Source organism: Thamnophis sirtalis, unplaced genomic scaffold (assembly GCF_051295495.1).
Source record: "Thamnophis sirtalis isolate CommonGarterSnake01/CBP01778 unplaced genomic scaffold, rThaSir2_p1.2 scaffold_3, whole genome shotgun sequence".
NCBI classification, from domain to species: domain Eukaryota; kingdom Metazoa; phylum Chordata; class Lepidosauria; order Squamata; family Natricidae; genus Thamnophis; species Thamnophis sirtalis.
The window spans coordinates 16,078,705-16,104,453 of NW_028261383.1; the positions used below are offsets into that span (position 1 = coordinate 16,078,705).

At 41.4% G+C, this 25,749-nt stretch overlaps 1 protein-coding gene across 1 annotated transcript; it reads right to left on the reverse strand.

The window, feature by feature from the left end:
* Positions 1-8,632: 8,632 nt before the first annotated feature.
* LOC148047279 (vomeronasal type-2 receptor 26-like) lies at positions 8,633-15,329 on the reverse strand. Its single transcript, XM_087708029.1, has 2 exons — positions 15,110-15,329; positions 8,633-9,537 (listed from the first exon to the last, which is right to left on the reverse strand). The coding sequence occupies exons 1-2, from the start codon at positions 15,327-15,329 to the stop codon at positions 8,633-8,635; spliced, it is 1,125 nt and encodes a 374-aa protein (XP_087564155.1).
* Positions 15,330-25,749: the final 10,420 nt, after the last annotated feature.

Sequence of the window (25,749 nt, forward strand, 5' to 3'; positions counted from 1 at the left end):
TAAAATTATAATTTTAGTTTTCTAGTATGATTTTGATTCCTTATTTAGTATCCTATGACTATCACTAAATGTTGTATCTTACGATTCTTGATGAATGTATTTTTATGTACACCGAGAGCTTATGCACCAAAGACAAATTCCTTGTGTGTTACACTTGACAAATAAAGAATTCTATTCAAAAAACAATAAATATTTCAATAAACAGTTTGGAAAAGATTGTTTTTTTCTTGGTAGAGTTTTTTATTTTTTCATTTTTGTAACATATAATCACATGTATACTATTACATAGCCAACACCATATTGTATTATTAAATGTTTACATCAATTCATCTTACCATCAATTCCCAAAACACAATTATTTAGCTCTTCTGCTCTCCATACATCATATTTGTACCTTATCCATCACTTTCTTCTCCCTCTCTCTCCTCCCCTGCCCTTCCTCCTTTCTTCCCTCTGTCATCTTTCCCTTCTCTACGTCCCCTTCCTCTCTCCTTCTCCTCTCCCCGCTTTCCACTCCTCATTTCTCTCCTAATTTGGAAAAGATTGTTTGTAGCAGCTCATCCATTTCAATATGTAAACCTTACATATGTTAGCTATTTCTTTCGCTGCTTGAAGATTCCAGATTCTTTGTGCAACAAACTTTCTAGCTTATTCTCCAGTTGAGACAGAGAGGTCACAGCTCCTAAAATGACTTGTTTGTTGCACAATCCAATGGGTGTTTAACTGAAATTTTGTCTGTTTAAACAGACACAAATTTGAGTGTCTGTCAGTTTCCATAGCTTCAATTAGCCATTGAATTTTTTTGCTAAGATTGTGTACAAAATATGAGCTTCCCATTACAGAACGCTCTTTGATTGGATACAGAGCCTCCCCTCACCTTCAGAAGAAGCCCCTACAACAATGGGGCTGGTGTCATAAGAGGATATGTCTGTTTTGATCCTTTCTCCCTCCACATTGGGAATCCCAGTCCATAGTCATGACACCTACAATGGCCATGATGAAAAGCATCTTTTGAATTCCATAGAGAAAGTATAGTTGAATTTATTGCCCAAGTACAACCACCACACCTGTTTTACCAGATAGAGAAACACAGATGCACAAACCTGTGGGACTTTGTAGGGGCCTATCAAGGTTGACATCTGGATAGAGATGTCCCTGGCGGCTCCATCAAGAAGAGCCAAAAGGTGGTCCTTCCTTCCACAGCTGTAATTGGGAACATTGGCTTCTCCAGTTGAGAGCATGTCCAGTAAGGCATCTGAAGTGGCAACAGCATTCATATCTTTGTGATGGATGTTGTAGCCCAGAGTGAGATTGAGCAGATGCTGGAGATTATTGTTGACCACTTGAATGGCAAAAATGAAGCCAAGGGTTCTAGACTTATCAGTAGACAAACTACTGTAAAAAATATTCATGATCATCATCATCAAATATTTTCATTTATTTCTTTTTCTTCAGAAGCCTATTGGGTGTTAATGCAATTTTGATCCAAAGTGAGAGACTAATTATAGTCACCCATCTCTATTTAATTTTTATGAATGTTGAGAAGATGGGATGGAGAAAGTCTTCTAACAAAGTTAAGAGTCACAAATCTATCATTATTTGTAGTAGGGATTATTTTTGTTTGTCCAATAACTAGTATTGAAAATCTTGGAATCATTAAAATAGAAGCTCCAGAATAGGAAGGAGATATTTCACGTGTGACTCAGAAAAGCAACTCTAAAAACAAGTCAGTCTTTATTTTATAAGCATTTGGCTTTGAATATCAATGAACATTCATAAAAAATATAGAAGTCGGCTGGGCAGAGGTGACTATAACTCTTTTAATAATTCAGTTTTGAAGTGTTGAAATGACGATTGAATGTGAAAATAGTCTGGATTCTTTCAGTGTTTTTTTTCTGCCTAAACCTTTGGTTTTCATAAAATAAGACAAAGCAGAGAAACTATGTAAAGTAACCAATTTAAGAAATTAGGCATGTTTTGCCATCTAGGAGTAAGTGAAATAAGAAGAAAAGTAGAAGATTGTTAGAAATGCAAATGGAAGGAATGAAATTCCAACATATTGAATGACTTACGTGTTAACCTGACAATATGGAGCCCTGTCGAAAGGCAACTTTGTATACGATAGTTGTATTGCAGTGGTGACCACACTTATGATATGGTCCCCCGTCTTGTAATATGAATTGTCTCCATCTCGATGCTCCATATTTAGCAGACACTTCATTCTACGTTTCCCAGAGACTGGCTGAGATACTAGCAATATCAGAAGCAGAAAGATGAAGTCCATAATTCATGTAACCCTCAATCTCCTTCCCATTTCTAAAGAAGGACAATAAGAGGAGTTAGATGAATTCAAAGCCCTTTTGCAAGGTGGAAATGCCAGCAGTTTTCCTGATTCAGACAGAGACAAACTGAGCTTCACATGGAAAGGATAGAAAGGTACATTCACGAGCTAAGCCCCTACATGTATCACACAGAGTGTCCTCTCAGGCATATATTCTTATCTAATGAAAAATCCCTTCCATGTTGCTTCAGTCTGATGTTTACAGCAAAGTAGCAGAAAGACCAGGATTGTGAAAATTACAATGAGGAGCAACTCCTCCTCAGAGAATCTTGGAGGCCTTTGGGGGTTCCATGTGCAAAGGGATATGTGGAAAAAAGCATGTTGGTGAAAAAAACAGAGGCAGACACCTGGGGGCATTGGTTTGTAATTGCTTTGGCTCCTTCCTGTCAGGACATGTGCAAAAAGTGATGCTGCAGGTAGATAGTTCACCATCCAGGTAACTGACTTTTGATGTCCTGGCATTTTTCCTCCATAGACTGCTAGGGAAGATCAGCAGGGGTGAGATTCAGCTGGTTTGGACCAGTTATGGTGGACTGAATGCTAATTTTATATCTGGTTCGCTGAACTGGTAGTTGGAAGGACTGCCTGACCCCACCTACCCCACCCCGCCCCTCCCAGAAGTCTCCACATGGTCCATTCATCATGCCAGATAAGTGCAGGGCTCATTGGAGACTCTGGGAAGATGAAAAATGGGCCTCCAGAAGGCCAGAAATGAACCTGTTTCCGGCCTCTTGAAGGGGAGGAGCCTGGGGGAGGTCGTGTTTGCCCTCCCGGAGGCCTCCAGAGTCTGGGGAGGGCAAAAAGTCCCCCTCCATGGTGCAGGAGGGCGAGTAGGCAACACCCCCATGTTAAAAGTTTTCAATCCCACCCCTGAAGATCACTCATAAGTATGGAGTTTATTCTAGGTTGATGAGACTTAATTCTAATGACATTTGTCTTCTACATGAAGGAATAGATCAGTACCTTTGAACACAAACAGAGTAGGATCTGTTTGTGATTTTCTTTTATATGAGATCTCCATAAATTTATTGTAAATCAAAGCTGAGTTTAAAATTATTTCTTCATAAAGTGAGATTTCATTTCCCATTTGTTCTGGCAATATAAATTTTGGGATAAGACCTTATTAAGAGATGGGAAAGTAGCAGCCTGTGGACTGTAGGGATGGGTAAATTGGGAGAAAGTTACAGATTGGATATAGAAGTTGGTATAAATTTATTTTTTCTTTGAAACTCTCTACATCAGGGCTGTCAAACTCAACATGCACTGGCCACACCCATGCCTGGTTTAGTGAATGGGAAAAATTCATGGCACATCACATGACAACACTGTAACAACATGAGTTTGACACCCCTGCTCTACAGTGTCCTTCCAGCATCATGCAAGACACTGAGATTCATTATATTTTGAAGTTTCCTATTGTATTAGATAAACAGTTCCCTGGGTGGTCTGCAGCTGAGGTGATGGTGATGACCATCAATTGGTGAACAGGGAGACCTTATTTATTGCCACATCCATCCAGAAACAGGTTTTGGGTCAGGTGGTGGTCCTTGTTCTGGTTGTGTGCATATGTCTTTTTCCAATTATCTCAGGGGTTGCTACAAAGAAGACGGAGTCAACCTTTTTTTCAAAGCACTTGAAGAAGTAAAGGATGGAAACTAAGGAGAGAAGCAACCTAGAACTAAGAAGAAATTTCCTGATAATTAGAACCAGTGGAAGGTTCCTACCGGTTTGCACCGGTTCAGCTGAACTGGTAGTGGTTTGGCAGCCTGGGTCACTGGAACAGGCAGTGAGCCAGGCCTGCCACACCCCTGAGTCAGTTCTCTGGACGGTGCTGTAGACGCCGCCAACTTTTTTTTCCTGCACATGCGCAGAACATTTTTTGTGGCACTGTGCAACAAGCAGTGAGCAAACCGGCAGTAATGACTGCCGGAACCCACCACTGGTTAGAACAATTAATCAGTGGAACAACATGCCTCCGGGAGTTGTGAATGCTCCAACATTGGAAGTTTTGAAGAAGAGTTTGGGCAACCATTTGTTTGTGGCAGACCCTCAAATTATGAATTTAAATTCATAGTTCTGCAAGAAGCACAGATGAAGATTGTGGCTAGGTGCTTCTGCCCAACTGTGGAAGGTAAACCATCCTTCCCATAATTACCACTTGGATAATGTGTTCTCCTGGGGAGGGGGGGGATATCCTTTAAAAATCATCCAGAAATGTTAGCTAGTGTTGGATGCAATAGCCTCGATGCTCATTGACAATGCAAGCCTTACAGTCAGACATGCCACCAATTAAACCTCTAAATAGAAACCAACCTTGGCTCCATTTGTTGAGAATGGTATAGTTTTATTAGTAATCAGGTGTATTGCAGTAATACATAGCCAGAACTGAGAATTGTGCACCAAAATCCCTAAGTTCTATCTTCCCCTCCCTTAACTGCCTCCCATTGCTGATCTCCCCATGACCAACCAAGTTCAAGCAAGATGTTTTCAGAGTGGTGGGTTCAAGCATTTAAGAGAGGTGGGTATGCAGCTGCCTTCTTCTCCCAGCCAGCTGACCTTGAAGCAGCATCTTGGGAAGATACAGCAGCCACTTTCATTTCCCCCAAAACATTCCACCTCCCTTCCACCCTCCCCAGAGTTCTTGGCAGACAGTCACCAGATCAGAGGTAGTATTCAGTCGCTTTGGACCGGTCCAGGCAAACCAGTAGTGGAGATTGCGGGTGGGCTTACCCTCCCACCACCACCCCAGAAGTATGCCATCCTATTTAGCCACATTTTTGAGGCCGGGCACATGTGTGGAAAGTCTTTGCATGAGCAAAGGCCAGGGGCATACACAGAAGGTGCACATGTGTGTGAAGTGAGAATGCGTGAGCAGGGCAAACCGGTGGTAAAAATAAGTGAAACCCCACTGCATCAGAAGGTAGCAAAGCACAAGCAAGTATAAGATGGCATACCAATTATTAAGTTCAAAGAAAAGTGCTGGTCTTATGCTAAAGAGCACTAGAGCTTAGCAATAGTAACAGCAATTAGCTTGTTGATCAGAAAGGTGGGTAGTTCGGCTGTTTGAATCCCTAGTGCAACCTAACAAGGTGATCTCCTGTTACTTGTTCCAGCTTCTGCTATCTTAGCAATTTGAAAGCATGTAAAAATGCAAGTAGAAGAAATAGGGACCACCTTTGGTGGGAAGGTAACAGCTTTCCGTGCCCCTTCGGTGTTTAGTCATACTGGCGACATGACCATGGAGACATCTTCGGACAGTGCTGGCTCTTCAGAGCCAAGGTGGCGCAGTGGTTAAATGCAGCACTGCAGGCTACTGCTAGATCAGCAGGTCAGCGGTTCAAATCTCACTGGCTCAGGGTTGACTCAGCCTTCCATCCTTCCGAGGTGGGTAAAATGAGGACCCAGATTGTTGGGGGCAATATGCTGACTCTCTGTAAACCGCTTAGAGAGGCCTGAAAGGCCTATGAAGCGGTATATAAGTCCACTGCTATTGCTATTACTATATTCAACTTTAAAACAGAGATGAACACCGCCCTGTAGAGTCGGGAATGACTAGCATACATGTACGAGGAGACCCAGAACCTTTACCTTAGTGCTTTTAGACCCCTCTCTAAATGGTTTACGGAGTCAGCCTCTTGCCCCCAACAATCTGGCTCCTTATGTTACCCCCTCAGAAGGATGGAAAACAACTTTGAGCTGCTCAGAATTGAACTCCTGGAGTGAGCGGTGAGTTAGACCTGCATTACTGCATTCTAACCACTGTGCCACCACGGCTGTGAACTTAGCCTAGAAAGCAGAACTGGCAGTCTGGATAAGAGGAGGAAGTTCACAAGATAGGCAGAACTATCTGATAATAACAGGCAGAGGAGTGTCCATTGTTGAGAATATTGGAGGGTCCGTTGTTGAGGATACTTGAAAATTTTCCCACTGTATGGTCCTTGGCTTCTAATCTTAGTGCTTGGCTGCCAGGTCCTTGGTGCCTCTGGGTTCTGAAGGCTTATCTGAGAGGCATGTGAGAGACTCAGATAAAATGACAATATTTCTTGCTGAATGCAACATGGTCATCAGGACCAGACCAGGGGAATTTGTGATGGACAAATCATGAGCATCCTTTATTCTTGGCCTCCCGACATCTTCAGCCAGCAGACAAGCCTGTCTTGTGCTTGAGCTCAATGACCCAATCTTGGATAACCTCCAAAACTTCATAACCAACTTCAGGCAACACTTCAGTGATCCCAAAGAAGAAGATACCACCATACAACAATTGTACTAACTTCTACAAGATAACCACAGAATAAGTTTCTGCATAGAAGAAAACAAACTGATTGTGGTTCCACCACAAATCCGCGAAGCCCTTATCCGCGGAGACATAAGCGTGAAGACTAATTCGCGCCGTTCGAAGCGCTAAGGAAAAACGCAACCCTACCGCGATGACATAATCGCAGAGGGCAAATCCGCGCATTTCCAAGCACTCAGTACCCTAAACCTAACCCTAAACCTAACCCTAAACCTAACCCTAAACCTAACCCTAAACCTAACCCTAAACCTAACCCTAAACCTAACCCTAAACCTAACCCTAAACCTAACCCTAAACCTAACCCTAAACCTAACCCTAAACCTAACCCTAAACCTAACCCTAAAACAAACCCTAAAACAAACCCTAAAACAAACCCCTAAACCTAATCCTAACCCTTACCTTAATTGAAATCGGCTTTCTGCCGCGGCACCGTTTTAAAGCGCCCTTCTGTTGCCGCGCTGTTGTCGCGGCGGTGATGACGCGCAGTGATGTCGTCGCAGCTTTAGCGATGCGCTTATGTCTCCGCGGATAAGGGCTTCACGGTTTTGTCGTGCCACGACTGATTGTAGTTGGTTTGAAGTGAACGAGCCTTCCCTAATGGCTATAGTTCAGACATGGCCTGAATGACAGATTTGCAAATGAATTCATCAGGTGGGGAGTTCCCCAAATGGTACATCAACTCTACAGGACTTGCATAATGATTGATGCACATTTAGAAGGGATCATCATAACCCACCACCTCCTAAACTACTTTCCCCAATCTTCATCCCACTCAAACAAACTGAAGCTGATAAAGGGAAATGAGAACCAAAATGAGCCGTGGTGGCACAGTGGTTAGAATGCAGTATTGCAGGCTAATTCTACTGACTGCCAGAGTTTCATTCCCACTAGTTCAAGGTTCACTTAGGCTTCTGTCCTTCTGAGGTCAGTAAAATGAGCAATGAGGTTGTTGGGGGAAATATGTTGATTCTGTAAATTGCTGAGAGAGGGCTGTAAAGTACTGTGAAGTGGTATATAAGTCTGCTATTGCTATAAATTGACACAAATAAATATCTTGCATAGAACATCTGAATACCCAGAGAAGTTTTATTCCAAATACATTTCAGCTTTGTGCATCCTTTGTACATCATCTCTCTTACGTGTGTTGCACCCTCCAAATCAAAAAAGCCCATAGAGATCTCAATCATGTCATATTAGACCTTTGACCTGCAATCATTACTGTATCTATGTGATAAGAGGGGTGACTGTACAAGTGACATTATCTGTGGAAGTGGGATGGATTAGAACCACCAAAGCTTTACATAGCAGGAAAACATCTCATCGTTGGGATCATTTTTGCAACACATAATCAGTTTAAACTTAGCAGTTTCAATTTAAAAAGTTGGAAGTGATCTTGGAAGTCTTGTAATCCAAACTCCTGCTTCAGCAGGAAACCCTATAGCATTGCAATAGTGGCAAATATCTGTAGCACGGATGTAGGATTGTCAGAGTTCGTTGCAAAAATTCAAATCCAGAAAACAGACACAGATAACTGATTCAGCTGGTTTCCTTAACTTCTTTATATACATAAGAATAGATGAATAAATGTACAATACCAACAGGTGGTTCTTCCAAGTAAACACAAGGCAGGAAAGTTACAGGGAAACACAAGCAATTAGCTTCATTTTAGCCCACAAGCCCAGACACACTGCTAGTTTATTTCTCAGAGCAGCAGACCGCTTAGATTTCTGTTTCAATTTTCTGCACAGACTGAGATATGTTTAAGCTCCCATTGTCTGACTTAGTTGCTATGCTTATCCATTGGCTGGTCTCTCCCAGTCATGAATATTTTAACAAGGAGGAAGGTAAAGGTTTGTTCTCCAAGCTTGTGAGTTGGTTTCCAAAGACTCTTTACAAGACTCTTACTTGACACACCTACACATGACACATGACATCACTCTCACCTGATATATCCATACCTAACCCATCACAAGACTTAAGGAATTTTTCCACTATCAGTTCCCAAATTTTATCATTAAATGTTCCTTAGTGTTTAGATCTGGTCTCAAGATGATAATGTAGCACTTGGGGAAGAAGATGCAGACCAGAAGACCAGCACTTGAGGTCAAGATGGAGAAGACTTGCACAGCCACCATGGACTTTCCTTTTGTGCTCAGATAACTTGGTAGGAAGGAGACCCAGACGCTACAGAAGACCAGCATGCTGAAGGTGATTAGTTTGGCTTCATTGAAAGTTCCAGGGAGGTTCCTGGCCAGGAAAGCTACTGTGAAACAAATGGCAGCTAGGAAACACATGTAGCCAAGGACAACATAAAACAAGGTGACAGAGCCTTCATTGCATTGAAGGATGATCTCTCCAGCCTGGGAGTGAAGATCAGAGTCAGGGAATGGGGGAGAAATTCCCAGCCACATGGCACAGATGAAAATTTGGCCAGTAGCACCAGAAAGGATAATGGAGTTGGCCAAGCTCTTCCCCAACAATCTTCTCACTTTATTCCCTGGTTTTGTGGCCAGGAATGCCAGCACCACTGTGATTGTTTTGGCCAACAGAGAAGACACAGCTACTGAGAAGACGATGCTAAACACTGTTTGTCGCAAAAGACAGGTGGCTTTTCTAGGTCGACCAATGAAGAGAAAAGGTGACAAGAAGCAAAGCAGGAGGGAGGCCAGGAGGATATAAGAGAGGTCCCGGTTGTTGGCTTTGACAATGGGAGTTTCTAGGTATTTAATGAATATGATTAAAACAAAGCCTGTGATTAGGAACAAGAGTAGGGCAGAGGAGATCAAGATGATGCCCAGATGCTCTTTGTAAGAGAGGAAGGTTATTCTTTTGGGGATACATTGGACTTTGTTCTCTGTTGGATATTGGTCATCTGGGCACTTTGTGCACTTTTCAGTATCTGAGGAAACAGAAAGTAAAGTTTCCTTTAGGCACCAATCTCTCCTTCCAAATGACTCACCTATCAGTTTAATGCACATTATAAAAAGGGAAAGAGAAGGGACCTAGGGCCTGAACTCTGTCCTCCAACAACAACACCTGAAAACATCTGTGAAGAAGAAAAACATTGCCTCTCATTCCCAATCCTCAATGTTGTTCCAGAAGATACCTTTGTTGATGGTAACAGAACCTTTTGAAAAGTCCAGAAGGTACAGTATGGTTTTACCACCCACATCCTGAGCTCTTCAGAGATCATTGCCAAGAACAATTGGTGTCATCTTTCTGCTGCAATTCAGGATACCATCCATTCCTGGGAAAAGACATTAACTCCCGTACTTTTCAGAGTAGAAAATGCACTCCCCCCCCCCTACAAAAGGGTGAAAATTGTGGTGCTTCTGATACACCAACTGTTGCCAAAGCTCCGCCCACACACTGGTCCTCATTGTTCAGCTGTTTTAAGCCTCCAAGCATTGTGTTTTCAGCCTCCGCACATGACTTTTTTAGCCTCCGCATGCCTTGTTTTTGGCCTCTGCACGTGGCGTTTTCAGTGGGTTCCAGGTGGTGGGGATCAGCATTTGGAGGTCAAAAACCCAACGCACTGAGGCCAAAATTGTGATGCATGTAGGCAGAGATCAGCAGCAATGAGCTGTGGCGATCCTGGCAGCCTGGAATGGGTGTAAAATGGAGCATGCGGATGCCAAAAACATGACACACCAAGGCCAAAAATGTGATGTATGGAGTCGACGATGGGCTGTGGCCATCCCCACAGCTTGGAACACCTGATTGGTGGTATTCTCGGAGGCCAATCCAACTGCTAATCAGCTGCTCACATGGAATCACACTGCAATAATGTACTGAAGCTGACCAGGCTGTTGGCTACAAGGACCAATGGATGCTGGTAGGCAGAGGCATACTTTTTTTTCTTGTTTCCTCCCCAAAAACTAATGTGTGGCTTATACTCTGGAGCATCTTATATTTCAAAAAATATGGTACTTCAAGTTGAGATTAACTCCAACATTTGAGGTTTTTCTGGAAATCCCTTTAAAATGTGATTTGTTCAACAGAGCTGCTCTTATGTTTGTTTGTTTTTAGGTTTCATTGATTTAATTTGGGTTTGCAAAATATTTTATTGTTGGTTTTATAGAATGCCACCCAGAATAAATGGTGAACCCAGGATTGTTGAACTGGGCAATAAGCAATATTGGTGCTTTACTTCTCAATTTATAAGATGAATAGTTAGAGTGTTGGCAAGGAGACAGGCAGGTTTTATCTCTGCTAACAGAAAAATTAATTTCATCCCTCCTGTCACACTGAAATTCTCTTAATGGATTTTATGATGGGTGCTCAATTTAGATTTCTCTTGTCCCTTGAACCCATCTGCTTCCCTCTGTGGTCCTCGTGACTACACATTTCTCTTTATAAGGCTGTACGATCTTAGTAAATATTGACAAGATATTCAATTGATTGAGTGATGTATTTTATTTGTTTGCTAAGTTTATATGCTGCCCATCATATGTTCAGTGGTTTGCATTCTTTGCCCAATAATGTAAAGTCGATTTGAGTGAGAACAAGCCATTGATCTGAAACTGTTCCTCAACTTTCAAAGCGCTTAGTTGTTCCTAGCAAAGGTAAACATGGAAAGCATGGCTTCAAATTGATTAGTAGAAGCGGTGGACGTGATGAACCGGGGCCTTGAGGCTGTTAAAGACTGGATGAGAGCTAACAAACTGGTACTCAACCCGGAAAAGACCGAGTGGCTGTTGTGTTTTCCTCCCAAAAATTTGGTTAACGTCCCATCAATCAGGCTGGGGGGGCAAAATTTACTCCCCTCAGATAGGGTCCGCAACTTGGGAGTCCTCCTGGATCCACAGCTGAGTTTTGACCACCATCTGTCGGCTGTGACCAGGGGGGCATTTGCCCAGGTTCGCCTGGTGCGCCAGTTGCGACCCTACCTGAACCGGGAGGCTCTCACAACAGTCACTCGAGCCCTTGTGATCTCTAGGCTGGAATACTGCAATGTGCTCTACATGGGGCTGCCCTTGAAGAGCATCCGGCGACTTCAGCTAGTCCAGAACGCGGCCGCGCGAGTGATCATGGGCGCACCACGGTTCGCCCATATAACACCAATCCTCCGTGAGCTGCGCTGGCTACCTGTTGGTCGTCGGGTGCACTTCAAGGTCTTACTTACCACCTATAAAGCGCTCCATGGTAGTGGATCTGACTATTTGAGAGACCGCCTCCTGCCAATTACCTCCCTGCGTCCCATCAGATCGCACAGAGTAGGCCTCCTCCGAATTCCATCCGCCAGTCAGTGCCGACTGGCGACTACGCGGAGGAGAGCCTTCTCAGTTGCAGCTCCGACATTATGGAACAACCTCCCCGTGGAGATCCGTACCCTCACCACAGTCCAGGCCTTCCGCACAGCCCTCAAGAACTGGCTATCCCGTCAGGCCTGGGGATAGGATTACTCTCACCCCGCCCGAATGTTGAGTGAATGTTGTGTTTTTATGACCAATTTCCTTTAATCACGATTTTTTTTCTTCTTAAGTTTTGTCTTGCACCCCCTTCCCTTTATTGTTGTAAGCCGCCCTGAGTCCCCTCAGGGAAAAGGGCGGCATATAAATTTGCAATAAAACATAAAACATAAAAAAACAAGTGAGATAAGGTAAAGGTTCCCTCGCACATATGTGCTAGTTTTTCCCAACTCTAGGGGGCAGTGCTTGTCTCTATTTCAAAGCTGGAGAGCCAGCAATGTAGAAAGATGTCTCTGTGGTCATTTATCTGGCATGACTAAACAACATAGTCGCACGGAATGCTGTTACTTTCCCACCAAAGGTGGTACCTATTTTTCTACTACCCCTGGGCCACTGTTCTGCAGTGATTTCAGTCCTTCCTGTCAGGACATGTCTAGAAAGTGATGCTTGAGGAATTCCCTGGGGAGTTGAAGTATCTTTGTCTTGATGGAATTGATAGAACTATAGGTTTTGGAATGAGAGCTGATTAAACTAGGAAAATGTTGGCTCTGGAACTGTGAGGTTTCCCTCGCACATAAGTGCTAGTTGTTCCCGACTCTAGGGGGTGGTGCTCATCTCCGTTTCAAAGCTGAAGAGCTAGCGCTGTCCGAAGATGTTTATGTGGTCATATGTCCAGCATGACTAAATGCTGAAGGTGCACAGAAAATTGATACCTTCTCACCAAAGGTGGTTCCTATTTTTCTACTTGCATTTTTACATGCTTTCGAACTGCTGGGCTAGCAGAAGCTTGGACAAATAATGGGAGCTCACTCCCTTATGGGGCATTAGGGATTTGAACCACTGAACTGCCAACCTTTCTGATTGACAACTGAGCATCTTAGCCACTAAGCCACCGCATCCCTCTTGAAGTGAGACTGTGTCTGGCTAAAATGTCCACCATGTCCTTCTTGCCTTGTTTTTAAGACCTTTCTCTTATTCCTCCTATTCTGGAATAAATTGCTGAATGTAAAGTGCAACAGCAAAATATTTAAGCTTCTATGTGTCTTTAATGTGCACTTTGATCAAGATCTCTCTATGCCTCCGGTATCCTGTCCTCTAGAGTCACCAACCTTCCTGAGTGGAGATGGTCCCCTCTGGACAAGGAACGCAGTCATAACAGCAAACTGGTTCTCCTTCTCGAGCCCGCTTGACAAATCCAGGATGACAATTTTCTACACATATGGATTGAGGTAGAGGCTAAACGAAAAAATAGTGAATGCCAAAGAAAATGCATTAGGACTCACCATTCCATGGGAAAGAGAGGTCAACAAGAACATTCATCAAGTAGACTTTGGGCTTCATTTAGATAGAGATGAAATTTGTAATACGTTCCAAATGGATATAGGACATATGACTACTGGCAAATTCTTTATTTAGTTCCTTTCCTTGCTTCTGACAGATCAGATTGCAAGAAAAGACTTTTGTACTTAATAAAGTCAGGAAGAATGGAATAGAGAAAAGAAAAGGAATTCCAGTGATGTCATAGTGTGGCACAGTGGTTAAATGCAGCACTGCAGGCTACTGCTAGATCAGCAGGTCAGCGGTTCAAATCTCACCGGCTCAGGGTTGACTCAGCCTTCCATCCTTCCGAGGTGGGTAAAATGAGGACCCAGATTGTTGGGGGCAATATGCTGACTCTCTGTAAACCGCTTAGAGAGGCCTGAAAGGCCTATGAAGCGGTATATAAGTCTACTGCTATTGCTATTGCTAAAAAAATCAACGCAGGGTAACTGGGCTCTGCATCCCCATGCTGATTCATCTTCATTGGAGAGCCCCTCTAAGGGGATAAAGTCACCCTGTAGGGGTGACATAGAAAGGAGGGGCATCCTGCAGGTCACGGAGAGCGGCGGCTCTCATGCTGATCCCAGAGTTTGTTCCCTCTTTACCAAAGACAAAGACAAGGCAGACATTATGGCTGCCTTGAAGCTGGGACAATGAAGAAACTAAGATTGTGCTGGAGCATTGTGAGTGGACAGTGAGGGGAGCAGGGAGTGATTTTTAATTTTTACCTAGGATTTGACCCTAAAAGAAAAATAAATAAATCCAAGGAAGAGGATCTCTGGAATGCTTTTAAGTAGTGACTAAAGAGAGATAGAGAGAAATTGCACCCTAACAGGAAATAAGTAAAAGCTATAAAATACAGAAAGACTGGATGCATAAGTCTTACTGGCATAACTTTGAATAGACATTTTAAAATGCTGGATAATTGACTGCTTATTGAAGCCTTTTTTAATCAACTTGAAACAAATAACTGGCAGAATAACTTTAACATTGAACTTTAAGCTGAAAGCACCATCTACTTGTGACTGCATATATATTATGTCACACTCCTAGAATAACAAAAACAACCTTGGAGATTTTTGATAAAAAGAAAGAAAATAACACCTGGAGGTCTACCATATTATCTACCATTCTATACTTATTTACTTTATGGTCACCAAAGGATCAACCTTGAAAACCTGGAGGATATTTAATGGAATTACTTTTGAATACTGGAGCTAATTAGCAATTTAAAGAGTGGATTTAAGGAGCTATTTGGAGAACTACCTGGACTGGACAAATGGAACTAACTGACTAACTGTGGGATATAAAGAACTATAACCATTGTATCTCCTGATGGACAATGTTAAGATTAAATAACTTGCTGGCTTTAGGAAGTTAAAAAGAACAAACTTTGAAAGGTGATAGACTATTGACAGAACATTGAGCAATATTTAGACTTTTAAAAATAAGATGATGGCACATCAGCAAGAATTGAAGGCACTTCAAAAAGACATTATGTTGATGCTCCAAGGTTTTTATGTTATATACTAGGAGATAGAAAAATGGAACTGAATAATATTTTTGGAGAAAAGATAGCAGTTTTGGCAGACTCAGGGGATGGATTGGCAGCAAAAAAAAAAGTGGAGTTGGAAATAAAGGTTGGGTTGAATACAAAAGATGTAGATAAGAACTCAAGGGAGGAGTATTGGGGGGGTGAGTTAAACTCTACACATTCAATTATCAGTGTAGTTCACCTACCTTGTGACTGGGTCATAAAGCTTTTGAAAACAGAAAAAAAGACTAATATTTCACCCACCTTGTCGTACCACTTTAGCAAGGAAAGACTCTCTTGGCTGATGATAAGCCTCTGCCTTTCAAAACTTCCCATTTGCTCTTCATAGTTACTCTCATCAGGGAAAACCACCAAGCTCGTTATATGCAGATCTGCTATCAGATCTCCATTTTGGTCCAAATACATTTTCATCTCAGAAAAATTGCAAAATGCATTCTTCTTCAGAAAGGGATGAAACTGGAATGAGAAACAATCAGACAGTTTAAAAGCAGAAATCTTTGGTTTCTTATCCCACTTTGGTCTCTACATATTTTAATTGTTCTAATAGAGTTGTCTAACCAGCAGATATTCTTGAGATTCTAGATCTAAGATGTTGAGATTCTAGAAAGAGTGCAGAGAAGAACAACAAAGATGATTAGAGGACTGGAGGCTAAAACATATGAAGAACAGTTGCTGGAATTGTGTATGTCTAGTTGTCAGCAACCCATGTCTCTGGAGCCACATGTGGCTCTTTCATCCCTCTGCTGTGGCTCCCTGTCACTCAAAATATGCATTACAACTGCCAATGTGTGACACCACTGGTATGTGATTTATTGAGTTTTAGATTCCTAGTAGGCCAACAATGGATAAATCCAAAAAAAAAGAAAAAAGAAAAGTTTTCCCCAAAAAATAGAATCTTTGATTCAACTACATATGCTAGCTTTATGCCGCTCAGGAAATAGTCCTGCACAGGAAGCGTTTTGTGGCTCCCTGTGTTTTCTTTTCTGTGGGAAATGGATCCCAAAAGTTCTTTGAGTGTTTAAGGTTGCCGACTCCTAGTCTTGATGAAAAGAAGGACCAGGGGTGACATGATAGCAGTGTTCCAATATCTCAAGGGTTGCCACAAAGAAGAGGGATTCAAGCTATTCTCCAAAGCACCTGAGAGCAAGACAAGAAGCACTGATGCTACACTTCCAAGTAACGGACCCAAATCAGTCAAAACTCTGAGGCCAGGGGTTTCCTCAAAGTATGAATTATTTAGACATGCCATTTTGGCACAGCTGGTGGAAACCCAACTCTGAAAGACCTGAGGTTTCTTCCACCCAAATCAAAACCCAAAGTTCTTTCCCTGGGCCATACGTCCATCACATGGTCCAATCAGTTCACAGTCCCAACTCCAGTTGGCTTCACTCCACACCTCCCCAACACCTGGTGGGAACATCCTTGGATCCAAGGAGAAAGAATTTTATTTTGGCTACAAATCCCCAGCTATCTCTATTTCCCCCTTTCCTTCCCACAGCTCCAACTGGCCTCGCTGCAGCAGCCCTGAAGATGCTCCAATATGACTGACAACTGAACAGAAACTAATCAAGGAGAGAAGCAACTTAGAACTGGAGAGAAATTTCCTGCCAGTAAGAAAAATTAATCAGTGGAACAACTTGCCTCCAGAAGTTGTGAATGCTCCAACATTGGAAGTTTTTAAGAAGGTGTTGGATAACCATTTGTCTGAAATGGTATAGTGTTTCCTGCCTTTGCAGGGGGTTGGACTAGAAGACCTCCAAGGTCCCTGCCAACTCTGTTATTCTGTTATTTTTAATTGGAAGAACAAGTTTTACCATTGTCTTCAAAAGTGAAAAAGAATGGTTCTGTGAAATTTTTCAATCACATGTATGTATATATGTTTGTATCTATGTATGTAAGTAAGTAAAATAATGAAAAGTAGGGAGCAGTCTAAAAACAGAAATGTATGTATGTATGTATGTATGTATGTATGTATGTATGTTTGTATATATGTTTTATGTATGTTTGTATATATGTTTGTATGTATGTTTGTATGTATGTAAGAAAAATAACGAAATGAAGGGAGCAGTCTAGAGCAGAAACTGAACTAACAAAGAAATCAAGAGATTATTCTTAAACTCTATGAAAGCCACAAGGGGATTATTCAAAGAATGGGATTTTTGAAATATATGAGCATAAAATTCTACAGTGCTAATACCAAACACTCATCATGAAATCTCAAGAACTGTAAATCCTACAAACTTGAAATTTGGACCATAGGTTCCTCTTGGCTTCTAGGTGCTCGCTGAGAAAGGATTTTTCGAAGTGACCATCTGATCATTAGTATTTCCTATATATTATTATATTAACACACCCTGATGCTAAGGAGTTAGATGTTCAACTCCCCCACCCCACCTAAAAAGAACTCTGTTCCAACTGCCAATTGCCTTATATTAACCAAGCCCAATCACATAGTTTCAATTCAAAGCATGGGTATCCAGCATAGCTAAAATATATCTGTCATACTTCCCTCTCTCTGGAAGATTATGCCCCAAGCAACTAAAGTTGGCCAAACCTGTTACCCTGTTGTAGCACAAATCGGTTGGATATATTTTTCAAGGGAGCTAACCTTAATAAATCCTTTTATGGTCCCCTTACCTGCCATGGCTGAAGACTTGTAGTCACCAACCTCTTATTCCTTTTGCTCTTGGACCTGGAGGAATATGCATCATTCAAGGCATAGGCCAGAGTCTTAGTGACACTATAAATACGATGGTCAACCTTGTAGTCATGACTGTCTCCTTTCCCTTTGATCTCTAGTGGCTCTTTCTGTGTGCATCTTCTTCGGACTTTGACAGAAAGGACGTGCTTTGAAAAAGAACAGTCAAAAGAACGGTTTTGAAATTGTGGTTCCACAACGATAAATGGTTCAAAGGTATCTTCATACCCTCTTTCCTGTATGTAAAAGCGCCAAATACTATGAACGTATTCGTAAAGTCTATGTCTTGTCACTGGCACGTGTCCAAAAAGCGTGAGGATCCAGATTTTCCCTTCAATGGGTTGTGGCAGACCTTCAAGTGCAAAATGGACATGACGAATTCCATCCATCATGGTACTAAAGTCTGTATAGAAAACAAAGACATTGACTTGTCTCCACTTAGAGATGGCATCCCTGAAGGGTGCTGTAGGTGTAGTCGTTGAGAATCGTTGCGATATAACAACACAAATTCCATTCCTCACAAGCATAGGAGTAAATATCTGCATGAAATTCTCCCCCTTCTCTGTGTCTGAAGCAAAGAGACCAATCAAGGTCCATCTGAAATGGAGGAGCAGTTGGACAATTGCTGGGTACTGGATCCCATTTTTGGGACCCATCCTGTAGAAATAGGGGAATTGTCTTTTATCACTCAGAGCCTCCGAAACAAATGAAGAAGTGATCTGAAAAAGCAATGAAGAATGGAGTGTCATATTTAGGGTGAGTTGAAACCCCAAATAATTTTTAATAGATCCAACTTCTCATTGACATATTAGAATGGCTTATTGTTGATTAGTCATTGGCCATATCAACATACAGATTACAAAACAGACAACATTAACAATAAGTAAAAGGACATGACTGCATCAATCCTTATCCCTCCACCACTGTGGACCCCTATCCCTAGACATGACTTCTACAGTGGCCATGATGAAAAGCAGCTCTTGAATTTCATAGAGAAGATCGGGTTGAATCTTTGGTTTACATACCACCATTCCACTCATTTTACCCACAGAGAAACATGCACAAACCTGTGGGACTTTGTTGGTGCCTACTAAAGTTGACATCTGGATGGAGATGTCTCTTTTAGCCCCATCAAGAAGAGCCAAAAGATTGTCTTTCCTCCCACAGCTATAGTTAGGAACATTGGCTTCTCCAGTAGAGAGTGTGTCCAGCAAGGCATCTGAAGTGGCAAATGTGCTCAAATAGTTGTCATGGATGCTGTAACCAAGTGTGAGATTGTGCAGGAGCCGGATATTCTTGTTGACCAATTGAATGACGAAAATGTAGGGTTGCATTCCTGCCAGATTTGTGTTTCTAGTACTGTATGAATATGTTTACGTTATTATCATGAACAACAGAAACCACAAAATCACTGATCAAAAACCAGAAGAAATGATAGACATATCACCATTTAATTTCCAAAAATGTTGAGACAATGGGATGGACATAGCTTTCAACCAGGGTCAATAGTCACAGATATATCATTATTTGTACTAATGCTGATTTTCATATCTCCGATGACCAAGTTTCACAGTCATTCAGTCAAGTACAACTACTGAATCATTAAAGCAAGAACATAGATGAATAAGTGAGCCAGCTAAGCAATTCTAGAAATAACACATTCTTATTCTATAAGAAAGGCAATTAATACAACTTTTCAATAACCACATGAAATAAAAATCACCATGAACAAAATGAACTCATATTTTAGAAGATCCTCTGAATTCTGTTTTGTTTTTCTCAGGTTCTTTTAGGTTTCCTTCTTCCCCATCCTTACATTTGAGTCTTGTACAAGATAAGGCAAAAGAGGAGAGCTTTATCAATCAAGATGATTCACCCCTCATACACATTTTCCTACAATTTAGAAATAATTGGAAGAAAAAGAAAGGAAGAACAGTACTAGAAATGCAAATGGAGGGAATGCAACTCCATCACATAGAATGACTTACGGAGAAGAAATATACGGAGCCCCGTTAAATTGTAACAGCTCAAGAGAAGGATTTGTTGCCGTTTCAAACACAGTGATGATATAGTCTCCTGGCCTGTAGTAGTTCCATGGCTTTCCTGTGTCCTGCTCCTTCAAAATCGGGGGGCATTTAGCTGTGAGCCTCCCAAAATTTATTTGGGTTAGCCGAAGCATCAGAAGCAGAAGCAGGAGGTTCATTCTTCCTTTGGTTGAATCAGCCACTTCTGTTTCTAAACCATAAGAAAAGAAGAATTCAAAGCAAAATGGAAAAGCAAATGATTTTCCTGATTCAGACAGAGACAAACGAAGTTTCACATGGAAAAGATTGGAAGATACATTCAACAGGGCAGTGTTTGCATGCCCTAAATGTTGTGCATAAGACTCAGGATGACTAGAGGCTGATGCAAGAGCTCTTCCAAGTTGCTTTAGTCTGATTATTACATGAAAGGCAATGGTTGGAGAAGCAGCAGAAGACATCCCAAAGACTGGGATGGTAATAATTATAGTGAGAAGCCACATCTCCTCTGGGGAATCTTGAGTCCTTCCGGGTCTCCATGTTCAGAGGGAGGGATGGAGAATAGGATGCTTGTGTAAAGTCGCAGATTTGCCTCTGGGGGAATTGTTTTGCAGTAGTTCTGGCCCTTTCTACTGGGATACCTTAGGAAATGAACATTGGAGGATGAGAGTTCAGGTGAAAGACTTTGTTGATCAGGATTATGATGATCAGAATTCTTTCACTGAAATGTCTGAATTCAAGAGATGAAATGAATTGTTACAATGTGTGCCTATCCATAGCTCCATGGAAGCATGACAGGAAACTACAGATAGGGTGTCCCAAAGATGTCTTTTTTCTTTTTAATCAGTTTTTTATTATTATTTTTTATTTTTATACCAATAATCAAATGTGTACCATTACATCATAACCAACGCTATTTTGTATTATTCAATATTATATCAATTCCTCTTACCATCAACTCCCAAAGACTATCTGCCAGGGCTGCTTCACTTAATAACCAAGAAAGAAACCACTCAACTCCATTTTGCAGAATTAAGAGTACTTTTACTGGTTATAAGTAAATAGTAGCTAAGCAAAGCAGGATCTGAGACAAAAGTGTGCGCAAACATAAATATCAATATATGACCCATTCCCCTCCCCTTGGTAACCCCAACCCATAGTCCAATCCAATTACTCCACAGGTGTCATGTGGGAGACATCCTCAAAAATCATCATCAGGTTGGTATGCCGGACAGTTGGACTTGGCGGGAAACTCCTCTCCCTGCCACATGCGCAGTAGATGGTGAGAACAACTCCTTTCTTACAGTCCGTCCTGCACAGAATATTTCCCACACCCAAATACCATGCCCCCCCCTCCCAGTTTCAATGGCAGCCAAAAAGCAAGCAGCAAAACAGAGGCTGACACTATCATTTCCGCTTCCGCTCTCCATATTTATACCCTATCCATCGCTTTCTGGCCTCCTCTCGCTCTCTCCTCCTCTCTACCTCCTTTCTTCCCTCTATCATTCATCTCTTCTCTACTTCCTCTCTCCTTCTCTCTCCTCTTTCCACTCCTTCTTTCTCTCCTCCTCTTCCCCCCACCCTCTCTCCTAATCCCTCTCTTCCTCCTCTTGTCTCACTTCTCTCTTCCCCTCTCTTCATCTGCCTTGCATGGTGCATTTCAGCGTCTGAGCAGGCTCCGTTTAATGTTGATGGTGTTAGTAGTTTTATTTCAATAAACATTTTTCATATTAATAATTTGAACATATATCCTCCTTTTTTTTAAAAAAAAAAGTATACATATATTGCAATTGCATTTTTATCCACCCACTCACCACCAAAAGCTTATTTTTTTGGCCAAAGTGTGGACCTGGTTACAATTTCCAGCTATTCCCTTCATAATATTGTACAGTTATACATCATTACATGCCCCAAATTTTTAGTTCTCTCTTTATAATCTCAGTAATTTTCCATTATAAGTATATTTCCAGTTCCCCTTCCATTTTTCCATATCTTTACTTAGCTTACATTTAATTATCTTTTAATTACAATCCTTGCTATTCAATGCATATTACAATTCCGTTGATCTGCTATATAACATGAGAAGCAATATGCACCTCGCTTATATTCATCCTCTTAAAAGTTCTATATGAATCCATATTCCAAATATTTTAACTTATATTTAATTATCTTTTCATTAGCAATTCAGTTTAACTATCATGTCATTTATATTCTCCACATAATAACTTCTAAATATCCAATTAGCTAGTCATTCATATTAATATATGTGCTTCTGTATATATTTGTATATGCTTCCCTTCTTTCTCTCTCCTGTCAATCCTTTCCATTTCTTCCTAGTGAGCCTTTTATCCCAAACTCTAAGTTCCTGCTTTTTCTTTCTACTGGGCATATATTCTTCCTTCTCTGGCTTTTCCATCACCCACTGCTGCGTCATTCGACGTATCCTCTGTCTCCCTGTCTTCTCTTCCTCTTTTCTCTTATCACTCCTTTCTTTCTTCTCTTTCTTCTCTATGCCTGTCTGGCCATTTCCTTTCCTTTCTTCTATAGTCCCTTTCCTTGTTGGGACATATCCCCCTTTTCAATTTTCCTTGTCAAACCCAGTGAAATCTTTTGTCTGTTTTTTTTTTTCTATTGTTTTTTCTATAGTTCCACTACCTTTCCCTTCTTCTTCCCTCACTTCTTGTTTCTTCTTAATTTCTAACTTCAAAATTCTATTTAATTTTAATTTTAATGACTCGTATATTTTATAATCTCATGTATTTCTTCAAATTCCCAACTTTCCAGAGTGTCTTGAAAAGTTACAGTTAAGCACCGTAATTTTCAGAGTATAAGGTGCACCAGAGTATAAGACGCACCAAGATTTTGAAGAGGCAAATAAAAAAACTTTCCCAAAAATGGATCAGAACCAGTTTGTGCCAGCACTCAAGGCCATGCACCCTGAGAAAGAATGTACAACTGTGTGGAAAAAATCCTGCACGGTTTATGGTTTATGACATTTTTGGGATAGGCCATTGATTTTATGATGTTTTATGCTAACTGCTATGCAAATATTGTTATATTTAAATAAATACTGGTGGTTTTTAAGTGAAAAGCATAAGCTTTTTGCAATTTGGTGCTGTTTCGATGGGGATTGTGAATTTTCTTGCATGCTTACAATGACTATGAAAACAATTAACTGATGCATACCCAGTGGGATATGTGTTGCAATTACTAAGGTCGATGCTAGTGTTTTGTTAACATTTTTATTGTTTGTGGCCCTGAAAAGGACCGTTTAGGTAACCAAACATGGTTACTAATATGAAATTGGCCAGCCTTTATTGCTTATCACCAGGCGGCATTGCTTTGGCATAGACTGTATAAGCCTTTGCACATGATTTTTGGTGACAATGTGGTGCCAGGCTGCAATAATGGATTCAATTAGCTCCTGCTTGATCTTCAGATGCTTCTTGCTTATTTCGTAACCAATCTTGGCCCACAAGTTCTCAATTGGGTTCAAATGCAGGCTCTGAGCTGGCCAATCCAGAAGTCGAACACCATGCTTCTTCATCCACTGCTGGACAAGCTGAACTTGTCATCCTGGAAGTAAAAGTTCTTCACTACAAGTTGCTAAGCTGAAGGAAGCATGGTCTTTTCCAGAACTTCAACATAGTGCTTGGAAGTCATGATTCCCTGCCCAATTTGTATCTGACCAATACCAGAAGCAGCGATACAGCCCCAGATCATCACGTGCAATGGATGCTTCACCAATACATTCAGGCAGTACGGCCTAAATTCTTCAGCTGGAAATCTTCTGACATACTTATTGCACTGATTCCCAATCAAGTAGAAATTGCTCTCATCGCTGAAGATGACCTTGGCCCACTGTTCATTGGTCCACTTGGCATACTTCTTGGCCCATGCACATCAACGAAAGTGGTGAGCGTCTGTGAGCAAAGGTTTACTTCGAGCCCTGCAGCCTTTGAGCCCTCTGGCAAGCAGTCTGTGATGCACTATGCTTGTGCACACTTTTACATCACATGTTTCACCCCAAATTCTTGTAATCTGAGGTGAGGTGAGCTTCCTGTCAGCCATCAAAATGCATTGCAGAGCTCAATCTTGCTGTTTTGTTGACTTTCTTTGTCTTCCAGAGCAGAGCCTGTAATCAACTGAACCAGTTATTTGGTATTTTTTCAACCACTTTGCTTACTGGTTCAGTTGATTACAGGCTCTGCTCTGCAATGGCAATTCATTCTCTTGGCTATTTCTGTACAGGAGCAAACCTCTTCGTGAAGCACAATGATGTAATGCCACTGCTCAGTACTGGTGAAAGCAAAGGCCTTCATCCTTGCCCGCAGCCAGAGCTAAATTAAATTTCTCGATGCTTTTCATGCCTATTTATAGTCAGAGAGTATGACAACATTGATTGGTTCATAGATTTAGCCTCTGTGCATTTTACTTGGTCAGCCAAAGCTGGCTGCTGATTGGCTACTTTCGATCCTAACATTCTCAAAAATTCAAGTTGTGTTTGTTTAGCACATAAACTCACTCAAAACCTTAAAAAGACTTTGGTTATATTAACAAAAATTATGCATCTCAATCTGACTACAGAAATGTTCATCGAAGTACTAATTTTGTGTGGTTTCTATGAGTGAACATGTAAATACAGCTTAAAACTGAAAGCATGCAGGACTTTTTCACACAGGTGTATATTACTCCAAACATCTCAGTATGCTCAAAACACCTGGGTGAATCTTCACTGGGTGAAGATGGAGTGTTCATGGAGAGAAACAATTTCTCCACATGGAAAAATTAGTTCTAGCCCGATTTTGCTGCAACCAGTATCCACTAGTTAAAGAACCAATCATGTCAACCAAATGGAATTGGGGGTCTTTCTTTCCTAAGGAACCTATGTGGGGCAGGTCTGACAGTTGGTCATTGTTGTTGTTGGGACATGTCCAGATGTGGAGAGTGATGATTCAACCACACAGTCATGGAACTCTAAATTTCATTACTCATTGATAATTTTAATTCCTTCAGTTTAAAATAAGCTTAATTGTCAGATTAAAAAGAAGCATACAAACCTACTAATAATTATTGCAATAAAACATTAAATATTATGAGCCTAAGAAACAATTTCACTATCAGTTCCCTACTTTTATCATTAGATGTTCCTTAGTGTTTAGATCTGGTCTCAGGATGATAATATAGCACTTGGGGAAGAAGATGCAGCTCAGCAGTCCAGCACTGGAGGCCAAGATGGAGAAGACCTGCACAGCCACCATGTATTTCCCTTTGGTACTAAGGTAGGTGGGCAGGAAGGAAACCCAAACACTGCAGAAGATCAGCATGCTGAAGGTGATCAACTTGGCTTCATTGAAGGCTCCAGGCAGATTTCTGGCCAGGAAAGCAACTATGAAGCAAATGGCAGCTAGGAAACCCATGTAGCCAAGGACAACATAAAACATGGTAACAGAGCCTTCATTGCACTGAAGGACAATCTGTCGAGGCTGGGAGTGCAGGTCAGAGTCAGGGAATGGGGGAGAAACTCCCAGCCAGATGGAGCAGATGGTAATTTGGACAATGGAACAAGAAAGGATGATGGAGTTGGCCAAGCTCTTCCCTAACCATCTCTTCACCCTGTTCCCTGGTTTTGTGGCCAGGAAAGCCAGCACTACTGTGATCGTTTTGGCCAACAGAGAAGACACGGCTACTGAGAAAACAATGCTGAACACCGTTTGTCGGAGAAGGCAGGTGACTTTCCTTGGTTGACCAATGAAGAGAAAGGAGGACAAGAAGCAAAACAAGAGGGAGATCAAAAGTATGTAGGAGAGGTCTCGGTTGTTGGCTTTGACAATGGGAGTTTCTAGGTATTTAATAAATATTATAATAATGAATCCTGTGGTTAGGAACAAGAATAGGGCAAAGGAGACAAGGATAATACTCAGATGTTCTTCATAGGACAGGAAGGATATTCTTTTGGGGATACATTGGACTCGGGCCTCAGTTGGATATTGATTGTCTGGGCACCTAATGCATTTTTCAGTATCTGAGAAAATAGAAAGTAATATTTCTTATACAGTCTCCCCTTTCATATTTGAAGATAGATCTTCTTTCATGACAGGTATTA